The sequence below is a fragment of the Eumetopias jubatus genome, unplaced genomic scaffold (assembly GCF_037043125.1).
Source record: "Eumetopias jubatus isolate StellerSeaLion01/CBP00866 unplaced genomic scaffold, mEumJub1_p1.0 scaffold_5, whole genome shotgun sequence".
NCBI lineage: Eukaryota > Metazoa > Chordata > Mammalia > Carnivora > Otariidae > Eumetopias > Eumetopias jubatus.
In genome coordinates this window covers 63,808,079-63,831,761 of record NW_028274811.1, presented here as the reverse complement: position 1 = coordinate 63,831,761, position 23,683 = coordinate 63,808,079, and the positions used below count along the sequence as shown (strand labels likewise).

General features: G+C 34.7%; 1 protein-coding gene across 2 annotated transcripts in view; it reads left to right on the top strand.

Moving 5' to 3' along the window:
• EDIL3 (EGF like and discoidin domains 3) overlaps positions 1 to 23,683 on the top strand; it is a 410,994-nt gene that overhangs the window by 304,519 nt on the left and 82,792 nt on the right. For both annotated transcript variants that reach the window (XM_028114564.1, XM_028114563.1), the window contains 3 exons: positions 10,759 to 10,914; positions 12,278 to 12,422; positions 16,858 to 17,042. In XM_028114564.1, the coding sequence (XP_027970365.1) occupies positions 10,759 to 10,914; positions 12,278 to 12,422; positions 16,858 to 17,042 (486 nt within the window). The remainder of the gene's footprint in view (positions 1 to 10,758; positions 10,915 to 12,277; positions 12,423 to 16,857; positions 17,043 to 23,683) is intronic.

Below are 23,683 nucleotides of genomic sequence, written 5' to 3'. Positions count from 1 at the left end.
TAAAGTTTCCTCAAAAAGGGTGGGGCGCCTGGGTGGCTGAGTCATTAAGCAACTGCCTTCTGCTCAAGTCATGATCCCAGGGTCCTGGGACCAAGCCCCACATCAGGTTCCCTGCTTGGCAGGAAGCCTGCTTCTCCCTCTCCCCCTCCCCCTGCTTGTGTTCCCTCTCTCTCTATCTCTTTCTGTCAAATAAATAAATGAAATCTTTTAAAAAAAATAAAAAAATAGTTTCCTCAAAAAGGAGTTCTTCCTCTTCCACTTCCCAAGCATTACAACATTTAAGAAACTAAATGCTTATTTTTCAATTAAATAAAATAATAAGGTAATTCCTTTTTGCATACTGTGTCTGTTTGCATTTTGTTTGGATTATTGTTATGTAGTGATACCAGCTACCAATCAGACTCACACTTGAATGTACTACTTAAGTATATCACAACGTCTGGCAACAAGCTTGATGTAGAGGAAAACAATTAGCTATTTATAAAACTACTTTTAAAGCCAATGGCTTATTTAATACTAGCTTTCACCTAAATTACAACCATAAATAATTTTAAGTATGTTATTATATAATAAGTATGTTTGAAATGCCTGTGTACTGTATTTTATACTAGGTAGTGAGTCCAGAAAATCCTTTTGTATGTAACCAATACTATTACATCAGATGGGCATAAGTCATTTTCCTTGAGAAGAGAGGAGTAAACGGGAAGAACCAATGATTCCTTGCCCCATTTAGGGTATCATTTACCAGCACTGATCTGAGGATGAATCTCCTTATTTCTTTGCATTGTTACTCTTTCCCCACCTTCCTTTCCATTCCCCTCTCCTTACAGAAACCCAGCCCAGTGGAGCTGATGTGTAACCTGTCATTTCACCCTTCCTATGTTGGTTTAGACAAGCGAATTATTGGAAAGTGTGTGATGTTATGTTGTATATGTGTGTTTTTAAGTTTACATGAATGGTATTGTGTATATTTTATTGTTCTTTTTCACATAATCTTATGTTTGTTAGATAGCCATATATAAATCCAGTTCATCACTTCTGACTCTTAGAAAGTATGGCTGTGTGTATGTGTGCAAGAGTACATACATGCATGCATGTGCAAACACATATATTTTATATTTTAAATCTCTTATACCTCTAGGAATATTCACTTAAACTGCCTTCTTTGCTAACATAAAAAAATTCTACAGTAAATATTTGCATGCATTTCTCATTGAACACTTAGGCAACAACTTTTCAGAGAATAATACCCAGAAATAGGTTGCTTAGTTTTGTTAACAACTGACAGACTGAAGTATAGCCACTCTGTTGACTATAAATCTGTTGACTATAAATTACTATCTTTTATTTAATTAATAGTGAGAGTTTGGCTATTGCTATTTCCTTTTCTCTGAATTGCTTTTTAATATCCTTTGCTCTGTGTTCTTTTGGTTTCTTCATCTCGTGTGTGTGTGTGTGTGTGTGTGTGTGTGTGTGTTTGTAAAAACACTTTGCATATTTTAGATCACTACTCCTCAATTGCATGTGAGTTCACATATCCCTTGTGGAAGGAGTGGGTCCCAGCTCATTCAGGAGGTTCACAGGTCAACACTAGTTCCATAATAATTCTAAGGCTTTCTTTACCATTTTCACTGTTTTAATATTTGCACTGATGCCACAAAACAACAATGCACAAAACTGCTGATTCCTTAGCACAAATCAAGACAGTAGCACCACACAGTACTAATAGTCATTTTATCCATCTCCATCAGGCACATGTTGGGGTAAAAAATTTAAAGAAATTCAGCTCATTTAAGAATGTTCTTGATAAAGCATTAATGATTGTTAATTTTATTAAATGCCAATCCTTACTCTGTCTTTAATATTCTGCACAATCAAATTGGAATTACACAGAAAGCACTTTTGGTAAGTATGGAAGTATGGTGATTATCTCAAGGAGAAGCATTTGGGAGATTGTGTGAGTTAACAAAGCTGAACTACCCCCTCCTTTTTATTTTTTTTTTAAAGATTTGTTTATTTATTTTAGAGAGAGAGGTGGGGGGAGAGGGAGAGAGAGAATCTTAAGCAGACTCCACCCCAGCACAGCGCCCGACACAGGGCTCAATCCCACGACCCTGAGATCATGACCTGAGCCGAAATCAAGAGTCCAACATTGTCACCCCTACCCCCTCCTTTTTAAATATCATGTTTACTTTAAGGAGATATTGACAAACCTTGACTGTTCATAACTGAATATTTGGCAGATATTGCCTTGAAAATGAACAAAGTAATCCTGCTACATTAAGGAACATAGTTGACAGCATTTGTTGCTAGTGATAAAATTTGAAATTTCAAATGAAAATTAGAATTTTGGAAAAAAATGTAAGCACCAACATGAGCTCGATAGCTTCTAATACTGAAAGACTTTTCTGATAGGGGCGCCTGGGAGGCTCAGTTGTTAAGCGTCTGCCTTCGGCTCAGGTCATGATCCCAGGGTCCTGGGGTCGAGTCCCACATCGGGCTCCCTGCTCCATGGGAAGCCTGCTTCTCCCTCTCCCACTCCCCCTGCTTGTGTTCCTGGTCTCGTTGTCTCTCTCTCTCTCTCAAATAAATAAATAAAATCTTTAAAAAAAACAAAGACTTTTCTGATAAAATTGGTGGTGATATTAATGAATGTAACTTTTTGACATTATAAAATAAAATGTATTGATATTTACAGACTCTCCATAGCTCGGTGAGACCGTATTTTCCAAATGGCCATTGCATGATGGTACAAAATCATGAGTAGGTAAAACATCTGTTTAAAGTACAAGATAAACCAATGGATTTTAACTTAACAAATATAAAAAGTTCACTGGAAGATTTCAGATTCCACACTGCAACTAAAATTTAAACTGTTGTCAAGTTTTGATGTGCTAACAAGGAAGAATATACATGTTATCTGGGAAGGTTATTAAAATAGTCCTTCCTTTTCCAACTACATATCTGTGTGAAGCTGCGTTTTCTTCATTCGCTTCAGCCAAAAAATATTTTGTAATGGATTGAATGCAGCAGGAAATATGAGAACCTACCTGTCTTCTCTTAAGCTAGATACTCAAGAGATTTGTAAAAATGTAAAATAACCTTTCAATAAATTTTTAGTTTGGCACAATATAATTATTTTTTAGAAAAATATGTTGTTTATGTTAAAATGCATTTGGTTTATTATTGTTATTTTAAAATTAATTATTTTTTAATTTGTCAGTTTTTTAATACAATAAATATATGTTATATACTCCATATATTACTATATTACTATATACAGTGTGTGTGTATATGTGTGTGTGTGTGTGTGTATCTGTGTATATATATATATATATGTATATATATATATATATATATATATACAATCTCTCACAATGCTGTGTGTGAGTGCATTTGCTCTTTGGGTCCTTCAGTAATTTTTAAGAGTAAAGGAGTCTTGAGACCTAGAAGTTTGTGAACTAGTGTACTACATAAGCCCCTGTTGGTGTTTGACATTACAAATCTCTCCTCCCGAGTTGTCACCTTTCTATTAACTTTACCTGTAATGTACTTGGTTGAATAGAAATCTTTAAATTTTTTAAAAGGAACCAATTTCATTTTTCCCTTCACACTTTGTGTTTTTCTGGTCTTCTTAAGAACAGCTTCTTCAACTCTGAGGTCACAAAAAATATGTTTCTACATTTTCTTCCATTAGATGAATAGTGTTACTTTTCACATTTGGCCCTTAGTACCTTCCAGTCCAACCTCATTTTTCTCTATATAGCGTACCAATTTTCCCAACACCATTTACTAAATCTGGCCTTTTCCCCCTGACTTGTAAAACTTCAAGTGTGAATATATGTCTAGGCCTCTTCTGGACCCCTCTTCCAATTCCGATTAGGTATTTTTCTGTCTCTAGGTTAGCACCACATTATTTTTAATTAAAATAGTCTTGAGATATCTTAATATATGGCAAATTTCCCCCATTTTTCCATATCTCTTTTCCAGTATTCCTGAGTATTTATAATGAAAACTTGTTTTTCTATGTATAATTTAAAATAAAATTATAGATTTTTTTAGAATAAATTTATCATAACACAGAATACTGTCCTGGATTTTGATGAAAACTGCACAGAATTTACAAACAAAATTCAGAGAACAAATTTATTATGTTGTTTCATCCAGTAAAATATATACTGGTCTTCTGTTATATCTTTTGGTTAAAAAATATTTTCCATAAGGTCATATTAATTGTTTATTAATACTTTCTAGATATTTTCTAGAAACACTTAGTTTCTAGATATTTTATGATTCCTTTCACTATTATAAATAACATCTTATTATCAATCTTTTATTTTTACTTTAATTGTATTTCTATTTTGAATAGGTAAGATATCACATACTTCAAGTTTCAAAAGACACTAAAGAGTATATACAGTACTGTCAAAGTTATTCTTCCCTCTTCTCTCCCCAAGTTGTTTGCCTCCTTTTAAAGAAACCACTGTTAACCAGTTTTGTGTTTTTACTTTCAGAGACATTATAATCCTGCACAAGAAAATATGTATATGTATTATTTGCCCTTTACAGTAGTATAAACAGAAGTATGCAGCACACACTGTTCTGTTGCAAACGTTTTACTGTTTTTTCCATATAATTTCCAGATAATTGTAGATACTCTTCTTTGATACCACACCACAACTTGACAAGCAGTAATTTCTTAAACCTATGCTAAGAGCTCTCTCTTTCTCTCCCTCCCCTTCTTGCTCCTCTCCTCCTACCCCTCATTCTTGTTCCTTTTCTTTACAACTGAAGAGTATTCTATTTTCTGGACTTTTCCATAATGAAATGACTTAGACCCCTATTGATAGACATTTTCAATTGTTTGAAGTTGTGTTCTGTTATATACGGTGCTGGGGGGAACAACTTTGTACCTACATCAGTTTGCCTATGTATGATTATACTTGTAGGCTATGTTCTTAGAATGAAATTGCTGAGTTTAAGGAAATGTGCATTTGTCATTTCATTTCATGTCACTAAATTCATAAAAGTCCTTCATAAAAGACTGTCATTTAATACTCCCACTAGGAATGTACAAGCTTGCCTATTTCTTTACACTTTAGCGAATATTGTGTAATATTGTGTGAATTATAGTATCTTGGAGTAGGTTTAATTTAATTTGTATTCTGAGTAAGATTGAGTATCTCTTCATATGTTTAAGATCCATATGTATTTCCTTTGATGTCAACTAACAAAAATCCCTTACCCATGTTTTTTCTATTGAGTTGTTTGTGTTTTACCTGTTAATAGGTAAGATCTCCTGATTTCTTTGATTAATCAACTCTTTGCTGTGATATGATTTAGAAAACATTAATCCTAGTTGTCATTTAAGTTTTACTTTATTTTTCTTTTTATCTTAAAGAAATTTTTAGTTTAATGACATTTTTAAAACTAGTGCCATGATTAGAAAGTCATTTTCATCTCAGATTATTTTTAATTCAGTATTCTCCTCTGGTCCTTTGGTGGTTTGTTTGTTTGTTTTTCATTTAAGTATTTAATTTACCTGGAATTTACTCTGGGATAAAAGGACAGATATTGATCTAAATTTCTTTATTTAAGATATTTACCAAATTATCCCAATCCAGTTGTTCAATATTCTATTTTTTCTCCACTGATTTGAATATCACTTATTTCATATATAAAATTTCTTTACAGAGTGGGGTCTATTTATTGATTTTCTACTCTGTTTTATTGATCTGTCTGCTTTTACGTATGGCAGTGTCACACTCTCTTAATTATTTATATTACATTTTCAATTAATTGCTGATATAGATTAAATGTTGATCTCATATTAAGCCAATTTGCAGAACTTTTTCATTCATTTTTATTATTTGTTGCTTCCTTGAATTCTCCAAGTAAATTGTTACATCATCTGCCAGTATGGGCAATCTCTGAATCCCATTCTACTGCCTTCTGGAAGGGTTTCATAACCTGTCTTGGGCTCACTAGTTTATTCTACAGCTCTGTCTCTTTGTTTGAAATCCCCCCATTAGGAACCTTATGTAGCTTAATTTTAAACTTTTTTTAACTTTAATTATATTTTTTATTCTCAGTATTTCCAATTGGTTCTTTTGTTTTGTTTTGTTTTTTTGTTTCTGTCTTACGTTTCAAAAATGTCCTTATCTTCTTAGGGAATTTTTTTTTTTAACTTTAAAGTCTTAATCTTTCAGTTCTATTAGGTTAGTTTTTTTCTAGTATTAGTTCTGTTTTCGTTTTCTTCCTTTGATTACAGGGCTTGCATTTCTCAGAGAGTTTGTATTAATATCTTGGCTAGTCATGAACCTGAGGGGCAAGGTGACACCCCACCTAGTTTCAGCTCTTCCAGGTGGATCACATTGGTGCAAAGAGGGGGCCTTATGAAGTTATAATCTGTACTTATCCTGAATCCCTCTCCCCCCCCCCCCGGCTCAGTTGCCCCAGACCGTGCTTCTATCAGCATCTCCATTGCTCCATTCTACCTCCTTGGTGCAGAGACAGGGCTGCAGAGTGCAGAGGGGGAAACACGCAGACTTGTTAGTGACTGCAGGCTCCCCATTCCAGCCTGGCCCACATGTCACCACTGCCTCCCCTGGCACTGGACTGGAACTGGGTAGATCAGGAAGGAGCCAGCCTGCAAAATGAGAATGAGAAATGGCAAACTTAGAAAGCTCTTCTCAAGCCTGTCTCCCATCACTAGCCCTTGGAGTTTTCCCCACATCCCAAACATAGAGACATGCACGGGGATCTCCTATTACACTAAAGGCTTCTCATGGTTTTTTGTTTGTTTGTTTGTTTGTTTGTTTTGCGTTAGAGTTTAATAAATCTCAAGGCCTGCTCAGCAACTTTCTAACCTGGAGTATCTCCAGTGCTGGATTCAGGGGACAGGGGCAGTATCCCATACTTGTTTTTGTCTTGTCAGGAGCCCATGAATTTTCCTTTTTTCCCCACTTTGAAGCTAATGATTGGATTCACACACACACACACACACACACACACACACACACACACACACACACTTAAACATAGTAGCCCTAAACGTCTTATAAGTTCATAGCTTTGGAAGTTGTTTCTAAAGGTATTTTCATATGGTTATTATGAGTATCAGCTCTAATAAATGCAGTGTACCTCTCCAAGTCCAAATTCCCTAACATCAAATGGTTAAAGTAGAAAGAATGCTTCTTTTCATTTAAATAGCAACAAAAACTGAAAGTCAACCCCATAAACAAATGTTCCAAGAGATTTCTAGGTGGCAGGTGTTATTAAATTTTTACATGCATTACATCGTATGATCCTCACATGTAATAATTCTATTAAAATCCCTTTTACAAGGGAGGAAATTAAATTTCAGAAAGCTTAGACAAGTTGCCCAAGATTATATTGGTGGGAAGTGACAAAAGCCAGGGCTGAAACCGTCAGTTTTTTTGCCGTCTGCCTGGCCTTTGCATGGGTTCTAGGCATTCTAGATCCAGATTATATTTCTTAATATTTATATGCATGCAGGGGACACCATTCACTCAAAATACCTTAGAATGAGCTTCTGTTTGGTCATGCAATCTACCTACCTCCCAGTAGAATAATAATTTCTCTGAAACCAGATAAATAAATGAAAATAATTCATTGTATATTTGAATATCTGTCAAGTTCAGGGAGTAATTTTGGAATTTCTGGTGCAGTCCCTGGTAGACCTTTAACATAGTATCTGGAGTGGTTCATACAGGCAGAATAAGTAGAATAGGCAGTTCTCCTTTGAGCCAATGTCACTTTACAAAGAGATTATAACATAATGTTTGAATCTATGAAAGGGGATTACTTGCAACAAGTTGTGTGGTGGAGATGTTTCTAAAATCATGCCCTAGCTTTCTTCCAAGGCTCAGTTTATTTCTCATAGCAATATAGATTCCTGGTATTAAACTGGAGTTTGACCATGAGAGTGAAGTCTTAGCCATCTTATATTGAATATTTTATTATCCAAGCTTAAGAGTGCTAGGTATATGAGAACTCAACAGTCTAAAACCTAGTAAGTGTTAATCATCCCAGAACCTGTGTTCTATAAATTTTTTATGTAATGAAAACAGCCCTGATATTTAATTACAAATACTGACTGAAAGTAGATACAACCCAAGTTGGGTGGTGCTTTATTACCTGGAATTCCAGCTCCCTGAGATATACTCTCAGGGCCTATAAATATTAGAGTAAATAGGAATCTTTTAAAACATCATTTCAAATGATTTAGAGAGAAACATGTACTCAAATTTTTATTTTCTGATTGTTGTACTTCCACAATTTAAGCTTTAGAAAATGAGTCTACAGCTCATCAGCCAAAACTCAAGCAGAGATAATTTGGTTGTCTATAAGAGGTATAAACAAGATAATTGAAACAAGATAAAAGATAATTGAAAAGGAATGTTCAGCAATATCAAGGGTGGAATTTGGCTTCCAAAATGGGAGGAAACATGATTCAAAGTGTCCACTATTTATGTTGTATATATTAAAATGGTTTAGACTATGAAGAGTCTCAGATTAAAAAAAGAAAAAGAAGATCATATGTAAGATACTGGAAGAATGTTGTTCTTCCATAGCAATGTGCTAATTTACTTAACATATTGAAATAATAAATATCTTCTGGAGGTTACCTATTCTAAACTCACAGTTAAAATTCCAAAATCAATCTTTAGAGAACTAGTTGAGATAAATATTAAGAGCAATAGGTAAAATTTACCTTCATGGAGTAGAGTCTTTTATTTGAGCCTCCAAACAAGAACAGGACATAAAATGTATTCATGTCAGAAATGTTGATGTCAGAGTATTAAAATGAGAAAAGTAAAACTGGACAGCCGAGTCAACTTACTTAGCATTGTTGCAGAAGAGAAGGGACCAAAGACCCAGAATTTAACAAAAAAAATGTTGTTTGTAAGTTCTGCATTATGCGAATGAAAGAGGGGCATGTTCACCAGTCAGAAGCTGGGGACTACCCTGCCCCAGTTCTTTAACTCATCAGAATTACAAGTCTTCTCGATACATGAGTCAATACTGCCTTTTCCGAAGAGAACTGCCTTGTTAACACTGATTGGGAAGGATCCTCATGATGTTCAGTGAGGGAAGATGAGACTGGGAAACTCACAATAAAGAGGAAGGTAGCCCTTGCCCTGTTGGCAAATTTTCCAAAACCTAAAAGAACATTTGCTACATGAAGGATTGCCCATAACACACTTAACACATTTAAAATCTATAAATCCAGGGAAATAAAACATTGTAGGCCTTTAGTAAGTCACACGGATTGTATGGGGGTGGGAAGGTTTTAAGGATTGCTTTCTTAGTTCTGATTTTTAACTTTTTGAATATGCAACATGAATATATATTTAGCATATAGTTTATATATGCTATATATATGTATATATATAGTGACTCATAGAGGAGCTGTTTTCCTCATGCACATCCTCTACAAATGTGAACTCTTAGTCTCATCACAAAGTGAAAAACCCTAGTCACTTGCATGAATCTGAAGATTTTCTCATTTTCTTTGGGAAATGATATCTGAATTATTAACTTAACATTATAATATGAGACATTAAAATTGTTCTGATTTGTAATTGGTGAGAAGGGAGCTCTATAGCAATTTGTCAAGAACATTTGAGACAGTACCTTTCTACTTAGTTGAAGATTTTATAAATATTGTAAGGGCATTCTAAAGTGAATGGAACAATTTTTTTAAAAAGATTATTTATTTATTTATTTGAGAGAGAGCATGCACCCACACGAGTGGGGGGAGGGGCAGAGGAAGAGGGAGAGAGGCAGACTCCCCACTGAGCGCAGAACCCTATGTAGGGCTCCATCCCATGACCCTCGAGATCATGATCTGAGCCAAAATCAAGAGTCCAACACTCAACTGACTGAGCCACCAAGGCTCCCTACTAATAGAAGAATTTTTAATGTTTGCCATATATGAAGAAAATGTTTCTTACCTTGTAGCATTCAGAAGGAGTTCCCTATTTAACTATGAAAAAATACTAAAAATTTTATTAGATGACTGTCACTCTTGCAGCAAACTATTAGAAGGTGATTTGGAATGGGGAGAATATATGGAGAGAAAATACTGGTTAGAAAGTCTCCATATGATGAAATGAAGAGAAAAGCAACTATGTGTTGAAAAACCCTCCATAACCCATAATAGAGACTACAGTATAAAGATCCAGCAACTGAAGATATTTCCGTTTGTTTTTTTTGTTTGTTTTTGTCATTACTCTCACCTTTATCTTTTTTTTATTCTAGTATTCAGTGATCTCAGAACGATTTTCATGTTTAATTTTAAATGGAAATTTGATGAAGTCAAAAGAACTTGAGACACATTAAAATTATGTTGACATTACTGTTTCAAAGTAATGTCACTGAGGCAATTTTGACAAGATAATATTCCCATTTTTTAGTTTACTAAATCATACCTCCATATTGTGACCAACCAAATGTTTTTCATACTAATATTTTGGCAGCAAATTGCCTTTTTCAAACTTTGTTCACAGATATTTCTTACTTAAGAAATATATTCCATTAGAGAAAGATTTTGAAGCTAAACTTGACGTACACTTAATAATCATCTGAAAAAATACAGGAAAATTAATATGTTTTTGTATTATTTTAAATCTATACTAATAAATAAAAATGTCCCATTCCCAAAATCGATATTGTCAATATTGTTATCTTGAAAACAGTGAGATTACCGTTGATTATGCCATGTCTCTTTAGATAAATTTACAAAGAAAAATGAGAGTCACTGGTGTGATTACTCAAGGAGCTAAAAGGATTGGAAGTCCAGAATATATAAAATCTTACAAAATTGCCTATAGCAACGATGGAAAAACTTGGACAATGTACAAAGTAAAAGGCACCAATGAAGACATGGTAAGACTGACTTAACATATTTAATTTAAAAGTAAAGCTTCATTAATAATCATTGATTGCCAAATAGTTACTGAGTCTTAAACAGAAGCCTTATGTTGTTGCAAATACATTTGTAATTTTTTTTTAATTGGTCTAGTAAGGTGTAGGGTGTAAGGAGTTTTTCCAAGTTATAAATGTACAGTGGCTACTGTTTAAGATTTTCTCAGATTTTAATTGGTGGTTGTATAAGCACTTTATCACAATGTTAACATAGTCCCGTATATGACAATTTTTATTTTTAAAATAGCTTTCAATTTCATTTTATTGCTTTGACAGATTAGCACTCACCTTAATCAAGTAAGTACAAATCAAAATTACTATTTTTGAAGAAAAAAATTATTATTATTAACAAAAATACCAGGTGATAGAAAAGATGTATGCTTGTATATTTCATATTAGAAAACAACTTTGTTACTCAGCAGAATATAATATGTTAGAGGAAATTAATATAATATTCAGTGTCTATTTTGCCTTTTCATATGATAGTCCTAATTTTTTATCAAATTTTCCTCAAAAGGTTTAATTTTAAAAATATCAGGACTGCAGCTCATCTCATTTAAAACCAAGTGGTTAGACTAAACTCTAATAAATTTTATGAAAGATTTTCTAAATACTTTCTTAAGTGAAATTAAATAAAGTTTTCTGATTACTAAGCTATATGAAAAGTAAAAGAAGAATGAGATTTAAAAGAATTAAAAATAACACATTTTAGCATCTAATTTTTAGAGGGAAACACTGTTTTTCACTGGAGATATATATGAAGGCTTTGATTCTCTCATCCAGTGATCTGGGACTGACTGATAAGAGAGTAATCTTGAGGAATCAGACCCTGAAGCATCCCTAAGTCTGATCATAGCATTAGAGAGACTGAGTAATCAGAAAGTACTAGTGAAGACCAGTTCCTACAAAAAATAAACCAAACCAAACCAAACAAAAACACCTATAAATACTAAGTAGCATGAACGGATGGACCCAGATCAAGTTGAAAGGTTTAAGATGCCCATTTCTCAAAAAAATAAAGAAGCACTCCCCTGGCTCTGAAGGACTGACCTTAAAATCAACAAGACCATCATAGTAGAATATAGATTATGCCATAGACCACAATGGTTTATAGCTTTAATTAGGATTTTTATCTATAAGTTTTTTATCTATAAGTTTTATATTTACAGCTGAGGACAAGGAGCTTCCTAAATGTTCCAGATCCCCAAATTGCTTAATCCAATTATTGAAGCATTATGTTGAATAGGATATAGGGTCAATATATGAAAATAGGTAAAGCTGTTGCAATTAATAATTTTAAACTCTATATTATCTCTTTACCCAGGTGTTTCGTGGAAATGTTGATAACAACACACCCTATGCTAACTCTTTCACACCCCCGATAAAAGCTCAGTATGTAAGACTCTATCCGCAAGTTTGTCGAAGACACTGCACTTTGAGAATGGAACTTCTTGGATGTGAACTATCAGGTGAGTCTTATATTATCTATTTCTGTATTTTCTTTAAAGAAAAAAACACATATTTGTATGTAGTCTACTACTAATTTGCCATTTTCCAACACTCATAGATATTAATTTCTGCTACAAAATGTCTAGGGCATGCTTCATTGAGAAAATGTGTGTGTGTGTGCACATGTGCACGCATGTGTGTAGGATAAACAAGTTCTAAAACAAGAATAGAATTAATGTAGAAGGAGCAGTGTATTTCAAAAAAGTACAACAAATTCTCACTGGAAGCTTTTGTCAAATTTAACTGTGTCTTGTTTTTAGGAGTAACTATGATTTATGTTTTGTGACAAAAGTTCAGCAAAAACAGGAATCTGCCTGACCTCATAAATTGCAGTTATGTTTAGGGTTTATGGCATAGAGGAGTAAGCTTTATCTTTGTCCATCCACCATGAGAACTTGGTTTTATTTTGTTTTGTTTAGGTTTTATGAAACATGTAAATTTATCATTCCTCCCAGGGAGGTAATACTTCAAAACCATGATAGCTACTATAAATTCATTCTGAGATTATTCTTATCTAGCAACCTGCTTATTGTACAAACAGTGATTATCCAGCTCAAAGATAAATCTATCAAAGGATTCAGAGTTAAATAATTCTTGTCTTCCAGGACCATCAGTACCAGATATAAAGATGAAGATTTAATGTGTGGATCTCACAGTGGTCCCATTTCAATATAGCTAGATTCTGAACTAAACAAAAAACCTTGTCTAGGCATTTCACTGTTCTATATTTTTGGTGGTGGTTCTTGTATTTCTAGCATCAACATTTAAAAACTATCTTTGCCACTATGCTCTGAGATTATTTTGTTCAAACAGTTGTTTTGTAGAAAGCCAAAATTCATGTGTGCCCCACTTTTTAGCATGAAAAACTTTATCAAACTTAAAATAATGCCATTTAGCTAAAAATACGAGGACACATCTGTCCAAATGGACAACTGAGAGCTTTTTATTCATATCAAGAGGTTGTACAGACATTAAAATGCATGCTTTATATTTGTTTCCCTCCTTAGGTTTATTTGTGGTGCCAAGAAAGAGTGATTTTTAGCAAATAAAAGTTACTATTAAAAACAGCCAAACTTTAAGTGAACCCATTACATTTAAAGGAATTAGAGACATTTGGCCAGATGAGTGAATCTATTTTGAGAATCACATTTTCATACTATATATGGGCATCGTTTATAAAGTAACCAGCATATGGTTTTAGTACCATTAATTATCCTAACAATGATGTTTTCTTTATTTTGGTAATTCGAACCAGCTTATTGACAGCCAGAAATCTCAACAGAATCATTGCTGTGCAGTGTTTATATTACATGTCACTCTGTCATCACAGGCCAGTGTCATCCCTAAGTCATTCATCATAAAGCAATCAAGGAGAAGCCAAGCCCCGTGGTTTTTAGTTATTTAACATTGCCATCCCCAATTCTCCAGTCTCTTGATTCATAGGGGTCAGTCTCTCTTACATGGCACAGTTACGCCCCCAAGGTATGAATATATTTTACTTTCAGGTTTTACTGGAGGTTACACCTGATACTTTACAGATTTTATGCTCTTAAAAAGAACATACCCCATCTCCCAATTCCACAAATTGATTTTAAACTTGCATGCAGAGGATAAAATCTCTCAGTGGATGCTTTTAAATGCTAGGGCACCTCACTCTAGAAATAATCAATTTTTTTGTTAATACTTCATTTTGTTCAGGTGCTGTCTATTCTCGTAAAAGTGTTAATCTACACAGATGAAATCATATGGATGGGAAGGAAAATTTGTGGTATAAGGCAAATTGGCAGAGAGGTTAGCTGTAACACTTGGAAATAAACAGCAATATAATGTGCCAGATGATTTCCCACAGTCCCCTGCAACGCCGTTAAGCACAAGTCTGCCTTACTGTATTCAATAAGCTGTTACTAAGATCTCTCAGCCTGCCCAGAAGATCAACAGTTAATTTTTTGCCAGACACTTAAAAAAGAAAATCCCCTAAATTCTCTGCAAGAGGTATGATTTAAGATGGTTAGAATGAAATGAATCATGACTGTAATTAGAGGAGGAATAGTGATTAATTCATCCATTCTTTGAACAAATTATTCAGCACTTGCTCTGGGCTAGCTACTAGACAACAGAGTGGGTATGAAATGAATTCTATGACGAAGCAGAAATGGTCAAAGTAAAGGCATCCGACTTCAAATATTATATCACAAAAGGAGAAAACAACTTCCCTTTCCCTTGTATCTTTCTGCAAGCCAAGCAGTTTTACAAAGACTCCCGTATCAGGGCAGGGTGAGTATGGGGGGGCGGGGAGTTGGTCATAATAGAAAAGTCAGAAATCTATAATGCAGGCAATGCGTGTTACCTTAGAACTGCCAGCAGATAAATGGCATGTCATTAAGATTTTGGAATTTTCTAGAATCTTTGAGATTTGTCATGCAATTTTTCTCCCTCAGAAGTTTTATTTAGGAATTTGAACTATTTTAATCCTGAGACTTATGGTCTACGTCTCCTACACCTGAATTCCAATAAGACTTGTGCTAAGGCACACAATTGGCTAACCCTCCATGTCAGTTTTGGCCATGTTTGCATAGGAGAGGTATTTCCTAGAAGGTGGAGGTGAAGCCAAACGTGGAGAAGCTTCAAGAAGGTAGTGATCTAGATTGACTAGAACAGAAGCAATTAATTGTAGTTAAGAATTATTTATCATGAGCAGTTCTAAGCCCTCTCTCTTAGAGCCTGGACTTAAAACAGCCTAGTTTCAAAAAATGCAACCAGGGGCGCCTGGGTGGCTCAGTTGGTTAAGCGACTGCCTTCGGCTCAGGTCATGATCCTGGAGTCCCGGGATCGAGTTCCGCATCGGGCTCCCTGCTCAGCAGGGAGTCTGCTTCTCCCTCTGACCCTCTTCCCTCTCATGCTTTCTATCTCTCATTCTCTCTCTCTCTCAAATAAATAAATAAAATCTTTAAAAAAAAAATGCAACCAGTCCTACTACATTATTTAGTGCTTACTGGTCTGCTGATCTGGGGACTTAAGGTTGTTATGTGTCAGAATGAGCTTTATGGAAATAATAAGCATAGCTAACATTTACTGAACGCTAGCTATATGCCAGACTGTTTCTAAATACTTTATTTAGCTAAATAGATAAATAAATATATAAATAAATAAATCTTTATTTAGCTAATTTCTTTGGACACTTTTTGAGGTAGGTTCTATTATTACCACCATTTTACAGATGAGAAAAGGGAGGCATAAAATGGTTAAATAATGGGTAAAAGGTCACACAGAGAATAAGTGGGGAACCAGTACAGTACAAGGCGACGGACCTGATTGGAGAAGTCCCCCTTTTCATCTTGGCTTTCTTGATGATCAGACTCATGTGTTCTTTGGTCAAAATGTAGCAATTTTACATAGGAAGACTCAACTACTGACTAATATGATAATAGCATCGTGCTTCCTGTTATGAGCTTTGTGAATGGAATTTTGTCACAGTTGGAACTCAAGATTGGGAAGCTGTGTGTACGTTTCTTTGAGAAATTGTGTGTGTGTGTGCACATGCACGCATGTGAGGACGTATACACACAATTTCCCATTGACAAACCCAAATTTCATACCATGTCAAAACTGAAAACATATGTGCCGATTTGAAAATCTTTCAAAAATATCCAATACTAGAAGTTACTGAGTATGATCAAAATGTAAGTTTTTATAAGAAGGCTTGTGCAATAGTGATTTTTGCAAGAATTACCTTATTTTCTTTTATTATCTATTACTTTAAATTCTATACTTGCATAGTGCCTGGCACATGGTACACATTGAATAATTATAAGCTTCCTCAACGTCCAGAAGAAGCCATGTTGGTGCTATAAGAATCAGTGATAAAGATTAACAGACAATTCTCAGAAAACAAAATACTGTCCAGTTTGAAATATACCATTGGAGTGGTTTGTGAAAATGACTTTGTACTGAGGGAATTTTCATTTGCAATATTATGGAAACAAATAAAAGAAAACCAAATATACTTTGTGGGAAAATGTTCTTTTTTAAAGACACAATGAAACTGTTGAAAACCAGAGAATAGTCATGAGGCTATCAGTAATGAGACGAGAGAGCATTTCAGCCTTGTTTTCATTTTGCAAAATCATCTATCGCAGAAAAGTAGTTTGAATTGTCTGCCTTGTTTTCAATTTTTCCAAAATATATTCAGACAAAATAGCCTGAATTGGCTATCTTGTTTTTCGATTTTGTTCCAGATTTATTTCTGATTATAGCCTTTTCTGAATTTAGATGCTTTCTCTTTGGGGAAATGAATAGCATTATGCTTAATCTTCTTTTGCCCACCCAAAATGAACGTAGAAAACTTGCAGGGTAATAAATTATTTTTCTCATGGAGCCCTTCTCATTTTCTTCCAGGCTGTTCGGAGCCTCTGGGGATGAAATCAGGACATATACAAGACTATCAGATCACTGCATCAAGCATCTTCAGGACTCTCAACATGGACATGTTCACTTGGGAACCAAGGAAAGCTCGGCTGGACAAACAGGGCAAAGTGAATGCCTGGACCTCTGGCCACAATGACCAGTCACAATGGTTACAGGTAATATTTTCAAAAACTGTTTCACCAGTGCCTGCTCCTCTTTCCTTAGATTTCCTGTTGGTTAGGTGAATGTCAGAATCCTTGCCTTCATTCTAATTTAGGTGTACCTTTTTCTTTGGCTTACCTAAAATTGGTAAAACAAAAATTCCTTATGAAGCCATATCCATGGACTATTTTTACTGTGATGTTTATTTATAGATGCTTCTGTCAGATTGATGCCCCAGATTGTACCAGATCACAATATACATAGGTCAATTCAATCGATTATGAAAGCATTTGCATTTTAACTCTCATCTGTCCTAATGCTTCCTGTTGGTATTGGTTTGAAAGTGCCACAGCAGGATTCCAGACCACCCTGAAATCATGCTATTGACCTGCAGATTGTTCCCACAGAATCAGGACTCCTGACTTATTAGCTCTTTACCCGTGGTTGCTAAGCAATGGAGCAATTTGATTACATTCTCATAAGAGACCTTGCTAATAGAAGGAAAGCATAGACACTGCAGAGTCTATTTATCATTTGCAAATGAAGTGCAGTTATAGTCAGTGCTTTTTAAAAACAATCTTCTTGAAATGCATTTATTGTGGAGTACTTTTAAGTATGCACAAATTTGTTAATGTCTTCTGTGGCAAAGTAAAGTAAGACAGCTTAATTCCATGATGAGGTCATTTTATTTGAAAGATATGAGTTCTATTATGTATTTTTATGCTGTATCCATGAGTTTCAAAACTGTGGTAATTCATTACATTTCTGAAAATCACAAAAACAATTATAATAGCAACAAATGTTACTCTTCATGGAACCAGATTTGCCACCTGAGTCTGTTCTAAGTTACCTGAAATGTCCAATAGAGTCTTCTCAATAGAAATAGTCAATTTTCTCTTTACTTTCCCCTAACATTCTATCTGGATCTCTATTGATCTGGAGCTTTATTGAGCTCTTTCATTAGCTATTATGCATTAAGGATAATTCTGTGTGTTTTTCTCCTTTTAATGTTTAAGAGCTTTTTGAAGGAAGGGTGTGTGTCTACACACACACATACACACACACAAACATACACACACACATATACACTCACACGGTATATTTATCTTCTCGCCATCCCCTCTGCCCCCTCCCTGATCTTGGCTACCACCCCCTCACCTGGGTTTTGCAGAAGCCTCCTGACCAGCTTTCCTGTTTCTGGTCTCACTCTCTAAAAATCCATTTCCCAAATTGTAACCAGTGAGTGCATTTTTTTTTCTAAAATGCAAATATGATTCTCTTACTCCCTTTCTAAAACCCTTCAATTGCTCCCTATTAGCCTCAGAATAAAGTGCAGATTTCTTAATATAGCCTCGAAGTTTTTTTCTTTTTTTGGAGATTTTATTTATTTATTTGACAGAGAGAGACATAGCGAGAGAGGGAACACAAGCAGGGGGAGTGGGAGAGAGAGAAGCAGTCTTTGCGCCGAACAGGGAGCCCGACGTGGGGCTCGATCCCAGGACCCTGGGATCATGACCTGAGCCAAAGGCAGATGCTTAATGACTGAGCCACCCAGGCGCCCCTAGCCTCAAAGTTTTTGCGGGAGTTAGCCCCATTTCATCTCTTACCACACTTCTAAATTTGCTTCACTTTCTCAAACCAAATGTTCTCTCTTTCAATGCCTTTATAAATGTCCTCTTCCTAGAGGAAAAGAATGGAAAGAGCACCTCTACCCTTAGCATCCCCTGCCTTGTGTGGCTGACGTCCTCAGCTGCAGTTTGGATGTACTTTCTTCTGGGAAGGCTTTGCTACTACTACCAGCTTCATCTTACCACGGTAGTACTCAGCTCTCCCCTGAGTACTACTGTGTCCTCAGTAATTCCCTCACTGTCCATTATCACACTGTATTGGAAATTGTGTTCTCAGATTCAATTGTTTGCTCCAGGAGAGATGAAACTACATTTGTCTTTTGTGACTTCTCAACTTGTTGTCCAGTACCTAACTGAATACCTGTTATAACACCTGACATGATAGGCATTCAATAAACATTTGTTGAATGAATGAATAAGTGGATAAATGAATAGTTCAAAGTGTAATTCAAATTATTGATTTAGGCCTAGATGGCATATCATTCTGGTCCCTAACTGGTAATATCCTCAAATTTTAAAATAATATTTGAAATAGAAATCTAAAATGTCATATTAGGGGCTCCTGGGTGGCTCAGTGGGTTAAGCGTCTGACTCTTGGTTTCCACTCAAGTCATGATCTTGTGGGCTGTGAGATGGAGCCCTGTGTCAGGCTCCTGGCTCATCGGGGAGTCTGCTTGAGAGTCTCTCCCTCTGCCCCTCCCCCCACCCATGCGTGTGCTCTCTCTCTAAAATAAATAAATAAATCTTAAAAAAATAAAATAAAATCTCATGTTAAAGATCTAGTCTTTATAACACAGGAACTAAATTTTCATAATACATAGACTTTATGAAGCTTTCAAGTTCTTAATTCGAAGAAACCATGGAAAAATTTTTTCCATTTATTAGACTTGGATGGCAAAGTTAAACTGGTTCTTTGTTGCTGTATAACATTTTATGTATTGGAAATATTCTAGTCATACCTCTGATTAACTAGATTTAGCTAATTTTATTTGTGAGTCATAATGCCATGTGGAATAAGACAAAATATCTTATACCCCATAAGTAACTCAGATAAGCTAGTAGACTCCAGAAATATCCACATGAAAGGATTGCTTATGGCAAATATCTTTAGAAAGATAAAATAAAACAAACATTTTTTACATGAATCAGTGTGTAATCTTCAATCCACACCTCCATCCATCACTTTTTTTAAGATGGCTTTTCAACTGTCTTCTTGAAGTCACTTGCATGCTGAAATAGATTCATTCTGTTGGTGACAGATTTTCTGTCAATTCAAGGACCAGTTCTTCCAGTATAGTGTGTTTTTTGTTGTGTCAGAACACATTCAGAATCTCCAGGGCAAGGTAAATTGACATCTTTTCTTATGTTTTTTTTTCTTTGTTGACATCATGAAAGAAAATGCTCCAGAATTGATTATTTTTAGCATCTTCTCCTCAAGAGAATATAATCTGTTCTGCTGTACCTTGTTATGCTTGTTAGTATCTTTGTTGAAAATAATGTTAACATTTTTACAGATAATGTGTAGGGTGATTTGGTTTTTGAATTACTGATGTAGAGTCAGTTTTTATCCTTGTTTGAGACTTCTGAATTTGTAAGTTTTAGCTGTGTTTTTAACCAAAATGCATCAGTTCTGAGAAATAGCTCTTCAGAAGAAAAACCATGTCTGTCGTTTAAAATTCCCTTCCTTCATTAACAATCTCCTGCTAATTGATTTTTAAGAAATTTCTTTTATACAGCAACTGTATTTATAACCCTCTAATGATGAGAGTTTTATTTCAGTTTAAAAAGTTTTCCCCAAACCTATTTGGATAATATCTGGAAATAAAATTGCTCTAAAAGAAACCCCCCAAATGCCCTTTGGCCCAGTCATTATGTGTTTTAAGGAATTCTTTAAGATATTCTTTTAAGGAATTCTTATGTATTCAAGTATCACTTTAACATTTTATTCTTATTATTGCTCTAAGGTTTCTTCTAGTCTCTTCTATAATATGGTCAAACTATCAGCTGCTTCTCCAGCAAATGTTCTTGTGTTATTTTTTGGAAGTGATCTTACCTAACCGATTAATGTCCTTGAGCTACTGTTAATCATGAAATCATTATGCTATTCCTAGAGAAACGTGGCAAAAGGGTGTTAGGTCCACAGGCAGTCCTAGATGAGAGACATTTCTCAGACCTCAGAAAAAAGGTTGTTCCGTCACTTTGATATGTTTGATGTTCTCTAAAACTTTGAGCAAGAAGTCCTACCAGTGTGTTTTCCAAAGCCTCTGAAGGTTAAATTGCAGTTTCTGCCTTTCAAAAAATCTTTCCTGCACCTAAATTGAAACCTCATAAGCCAATCATTCCTGACTCATAGTTGGACATTCCTAACACATGGTTGGATTAGATTTTAATCCCTGTTATAAAAATAAAGTGACATTTATCTCACTGAGATTCTTTAGAATCAGACAGTTATCTTCTGTGGTTAGTTTCTAAACAAAGGACCCAGAAGTTTTGTCGTATTTTAAGGTGAATTAAATCAGACAAATGACAGAACCAAGGAAGCACATAGGTTCCCAGCAATGGATAGCTCCTTTTTTTTTTTTCTTTCTGGTGATTTACATAATCTCAGGAGAACATAATCTGATGCCATCAGTCATAACTAAGAATGAAGATATGTATCCATATTCTTTGCTTCTTCCAATAAAATGATGAAATGTAAAATACTATACTACCAGCTCAGTTGCAAACTGTGAGCAGTGTTGATAAATTACATAAATTTGCATTAGCAAACAAAAAATTTCAAATTTCTTATCTAGGTAGTGGCAGATTTTTCAGATCTTTACCTGCGAGTAGTAACAATAATATTAATAGCTTTAAATGCACATTATGTCACTTGGCAAAGTTCTCTACAGAAATCATATTCTTACTAGAATGTTTATGTGTTTTTATGACCATTTTCAGTGGCTTTTCAACAGATTGAGTAAATTCCCTTCTTATTTATGCTTGGATTATACAAACTGCTTAAAATTCAGCATGGAATTGGGATGTTTAATGACATTCTAACAGAGGTAGGAGCATTACTGATGATAATCTTATAAATTGTGAAGAAATATTTTGGTCTAATAGATGCAGCTGTACAAGGAACACTCTAAGAATTAACTTGGATTGATTAAAAATATTTTTTTAAGTAAGACATTATAAATTCTCTTATAGTGAATATATCATGCATGAATTCATTGCCTTATTGGTGGTGACTATAGAACATGGTTAAGTCACCATCCATAACTGAGTCTGGTTAAAAGTTTTTCAGATTTCACGAAGGGTAGCATAATATAAATGACTAACAGGAAGGAAAATGTCAACAGATCACCTAGGAAATGACCTTTTGGTCTATTTCATGGGACATTTGCTAATTTAAGGTATCTGCATAGTATTTCAACCAAACTAGTAGAATTAATAGAGTTGTTAGACTGCACACTTTAGTATTGACCTTTGTCAAAATTGCAGCTAACCCTACACAGCTTCATTGCAATACTAATTTTATGGAAATGTGTGAGAAAGCAATTGAATTTAAGTTTTCAAATTAACTAAACCTTATTTAATTTAGTCTGTTTCAGATTTTTTAAAGGGGGTATTCTAGCCATAAAATTCATAACTTCTTTAAAGCCATTAACTTTTCTTGCCCTTTGGACAATTTATTTACAGAGAAGCTGAAGGAAAGATTTTCAAGGCTCAAGGGACCTGTAGGCCCCTGGAAAACATTTGGCAATATGAAGAAATATTCTGATTTCTATTTTACTATTCCAAAATCTCATATATAGTAATCCATAAGCCCACAGGAAAGGTTCAGTTATAAAGCAGATCTGAAAGAGATCAAGTAATGAAACAATTTATGTATGATTATGAAACAGCCTCCGTCTTTCATAACATTAGTATATTTTGGAGTTTATGAAATGAGTCAAAGATGTCCATACTTGGCTTAGACTATAAATCATCTTTCCATTTTTTGTAAGTTTACAATATCAAAGGGAATCTCTACTATCCAATTAGGAAAAAAAAAAAACTTTTAATGAGAAAAAAATTGAGTAGTGTATTTATATAGCAAGAACTTAGAAGGCAAAGAGAAATGCAGCCAGAGTCAAACTAGTACACTGAGTGCATAGTTTGAAGTCCAAAAATCTGGTTTGGGGGGCTGACAGATCACGTGAGTATTCTAAAACTCCGTTTTTTCTCTTGTTCATCCAAAATGTGAATATTATAGGGGTGCCTGGCTGGCTCAGTCCATAGAACACACAGCTCTTGATCTCAGGGTTGTAGGTTTGAGCCCCATATTGGGTGTAAAGATCACTTTAAAAAATAAAATAAAACAAAATGAAATGTGAATATTATAAAAAAAAAAAAAAAAAGATAACCGCCCAGGCAACCTTCCCTTTTAAAAACTCTAAGACACTACATCAAAAACTAATGATGTACTGTATGGTGACTAACATAACATAAAAAAAAAAAAAAACTCTCAGACAACTAAGATTGTAGTATCTTACATAATGGTTGGCCACGTCCAAAGTAATCAGAAAATTATCAGGACCACCAGCTAATTTATGATGAAGTTAACAAAAAGACATCATATAATTACTTAGTGTTGCAGATATAACCATCTAACCTTAAAATGGTTAAGTGTCTGCCTTCGCCTCGGGTCATGATCTCAGGGTCCGGGGATGGAGCCCTGCATTGGGGTCTCTGCTCAGCAGGGAGTCAGCTTCTCCCTCTCACTCTCCCTCTGTGCTCTCTCTCTCAAATTAAAAAAAAATAACATATATTATGCAGAGTTTATCTATTAATACCTAAACTATCCCCCCTACCTTTCCACCTGTTCTAACTTTGCATCATTTCTATGGGTTAGTATATATCTCTCTATAAACAGCTTAAAAAAATAAGAATCCCTTAAGACAAAGCAGTGAGACATATTAGGCCATTATGAAGCACCAATACACTAACATTGACCTATAGCAAATTATGAAAAATGTACAAAACAGTAGCTTCTAAAATGT